General features: G+C 33.5%; 1 protein-coding gene across 2 annotated transcripts in view; it reads left to right on the forward strand.

Moving 5' to 3' along the window:
• The window catches only part of APMAP (adipocyte plasma membrane associated protein), a 20,557-nt gene extending 18,629 nt beyond the window's left edge, over positions 1 to 1,928 (forward strand). For both annotated transcript variants that reach the window (XM_083374429.1, XM_083374430.1), the window contains exon 9: positions 380 to 1,928. In XM_083374429.1, coding sequence (XP_083230555.1) covers positions 380 to 589 — 210 coding nt within the window. In that variant the 3' untranslated portion in view covers positions 590 to 1,928. The remainder of the gene's footprint in view (positions 1 to 379) is intronic.
• The last annotated feature ends 1,634 nt before the right edge of the window (positions 1,929 to 3,562 follow it).

Here is a 3,562-nt window from a genome sequence, read left to right on the forward strand (position 1 = left end):
CATATTTCTGCTATAATTATTTTAAAAAGTTAGACAATTCCAAGTGATAGTTATGTAAGTTGTACTTAACGTTGTGTAGTATCCTAGGGTATTCTCCAATTATGTATTTGATAATGCCATAAATATAAACCTAATGTAAAAATATTCCAACTAGTATTGAACTTTTCTAATTAAATCTATTTCAATAAACTTCCATTGATTAACAGTAACAATTATTATCACTTATATTCCAGAGTGCTTAATTTTGGCATTATGCATATCCAGGTATTTAAAACATCTAATAATGAAACGGATGACAGTAATTGATTCAATCACCTCAAATGTTGTAATGTTGATGATTAAAAGAAAACTGTCTATAACATGATTGTTTGTGTTGCAGCTGCTCAGTCAAGAAACTGTGATAAAATTTGTGCCCAAGTACAGCCTTGTGGTAGAATTAAGTGATACTGGATCCTACAGAAGAAGCTTCCACGATCCAAATGGAATGGTGGCAACCCATATAAGTGAAGCACATGAATATAATGGACATCTGTATTTGGGATCTTTCCAATCCCCTTTTATTTGTAGGTTGGACCTTAAGGATGTCTAATTCTGAGTTGAAAGCATTATTGCTGTTGCCTTGAATTACTCTAAAATGACATGGATGAAACATACATTTTGGACAAAAATGAAGAATGGAAGCACAGTCAGTCATGAGCACTGTAACACTGTTTAAGTAGCAGGGTGCAGAATTAGTCCTTATTAGGCATGCCATACTTAAAACCTGTGAATTACCTTGTTTAAATTCTCTTCAAAATGGTGGGCTGTGTAGATGTTTTTGGTGCACTGTACCCTCTCTCTAGCACCTTTATTACCTTTCCAGAAGGTAAATAAAAAACAAAATTACCTCATGAAACAATATTTGTTGCATTTAATATTTTAGAAATGCTATTCAAATCTATCATGTGTATGTGGTCAGCTTTCCAAAGTTCCAATTTTTGTCCTGTAAATGCATCATTGCTCTGAAGTTGCTAATCTTAGATGATCTAATGCAGTAAACTTATTTCCAATTTGGATCACTATAATGAATGCACATTATAATAGCAATGCAATTTATAGTTGTCTTAATAAATTCAACATACTGCAGCTATAATTCCATTTCCAGTCAATGCTATTTTCTGTATGGATGGTTTTAAACACATGAAATTACTTGTAAGGAAATCTGAGACTAATGTAACTAATTTAGGAAAAGCTGGTTGGACTATCCTGTTGTTCCTCTATTTAATCATTGGCACAACTCCTTCAGACAGAGGAATGTTTTAATATTGGGGTGGTGTAAAAAAAATCAGGATGGCAGCCATAATATGCAGTCAAAGCTCTACTGTTTTTTTAAAGTGTGTCACTATGTATATTAAAAATTGATGGGGCTATGGTCAGATGAATGTGGTGACATTTTTTTTATCTGTCAACTGCATAAATCCATTTAGTAGCCCTAGCTTTTAAATAAGGGAACACCCCTAATGCTGCTGAATATAACTCTCAGTCCAACAGACATGTGGTAAGGGTTATTTAAAATTGCAGTCCAGTAAAATGTAGGATATTGTCATTTCTCCATTTTGCATTAAATTTTCATACTATTTCATTGGTATACAGTGGTACTAATTTCCAAAGAAGCCATTATGCCTCTTATCAGCTGATCAAAACTTCATTAAGCAGCATATACATAGAATGAAGGCTACTGCTAAGCTTGTAAGCCGCCCTGAGTCTTCAGAGAAGGGCGGGATATAAATGGAATTAAAATTAAAAAATTAAATTAAAAAAAAGTCTGTTAATTATAATTTCTTTTTCAGATAGATAAGAAACTAATCTTGGTTACCCAAAACATATTTTTATTAAAAAGATTTGGCATTATAAAATTAAGTGCTTACATTATGTATGAACAGTTTTTTTTTTAAAAAAAATGTTAACATAAAGAATTTAAAAATCAGTATAAAAAAACTCATGCATATATTGTGTTGTTTCATTTGACCAGTTCCATCTCACACATCCCTCCCATCCCCCAAACAGGCCAGGAGGAACTCACAATCCAAAGATAACAAAAATAAACTGGATGTTGAATTGAACGTCATATTCAGAATGCATATTTTTCTGGTGCTGCTTTTCAGACAGGGAGCGCCGTCATCTGCAGAAAAGACCTGCATGCTTTACTTACATAAACCCCCACACACATCAAAAAAACCAAACAAACCAAAGAGGCAAACAGGTTCTTCTAGGTTGCAGATGGTTCCTAAGTCCTGCATTTGAGCTTAACACACAAGGGAGAGGAAGGAAGGATTGTTTCAAAACATCCATCTCATTCCCTGGGTAGAAAGCTAGTAGAGACCAATATAGTTTTTGTGGAGTGAGAGTTCCAGAATTCTCCAGAGGACAGTGTTTTGCCTAGCAACCAAGAGGGGAAAGAGTAGGAATTATAACAAATGCAACATCCAATAACTCAACAAACATGGATTTTGGAAGCAAGAGATAACAAATTTTGAGCTTGCTAGGGAAAATGCCAGTACCTGACAAAATAATGTTCTCTATGGTCTTCATCCAATACTAATCAAGTCATTCTTGCTTAACTACAATATTTCAAGATCAGCCACTTGTTACCACCCATTGGTCTACTTTTAAGTCCTACCTTTTGTAAATCACTGTTTATAGTAGTGATGAGCAAACAAAACATTCCTGAAATCTACCATGGTGCAAAAGGGGGGGAAAGTGTACCCTGCCAAATGTTGACCATAATACCTAGTAGTCCCAACTAATATTGAGTTTTAATTCATCAACCTTGAGAGAGCTTTAATTTTTTATTCCCAGCACTATTGATGTAATACGCTAAACCATAATGTACTTCATTTGGTTTTGACTTAAATAAATCCACTCTTTGGGAACAAGGTACTTCTGAGAACAGCCCAACAGAATGTTTTCCAATTTCTTTTCCCTATCAAGGTTATTTTTCTTCTGTTTTAATGCAGCATAATTCAGGGGGAAACCTTTTTCTGGCAAATGCATCTTGCAGGCATGAGAATCATGTTGACCAACATGCAAATTACCCAGAATTTACTGATTTTAAAAATTTGCTAGCAAAGAGGAAACGCGCAGAATGAGAAATGTATTTTTTCTGCTGCACTTTTTTTAAAATAAAACTTAACTAAATATTAAAGGTGTCAGGACTAAATACACGTATCCACTTTGATATTGCTGCATAATCTATTTTTGACTGATATGGTCAGATAGAAAGATTGTGAAATAAATTTGTTATTGCTCAGAAGCAAGATCAAAGAGATACACTAAATAAAAATATTTAGAGGAAATGCTGTACATTTTTGCTTTATTAATTTTAAAAATCCACAAGCACTCTTTGGATTTTTCTATGTGTTACAGTTTTTTAAATGTAGAATTTGGTTTCAAAAGCTTAACTGGAAAATTACTAAGGAAATCCTAATACTACTATTTCAATTGGTAGGCATGTTAGCAGAATTTGAACAAAATTTAAAGACTCACCCGTTCATGGACGGAGAAACCAAATAAATGTATGAAA

This window comes from Vipera ursinii (assembly GCF_947247035.1).
Source record: "Vipera ursinii genome assembly, chromosome: 1".
NCBI lineage: Eukaryota > Metazoa > Chordata > Lepidosauria > Squamata > Viperidae > Vipera > Vipera ursinii.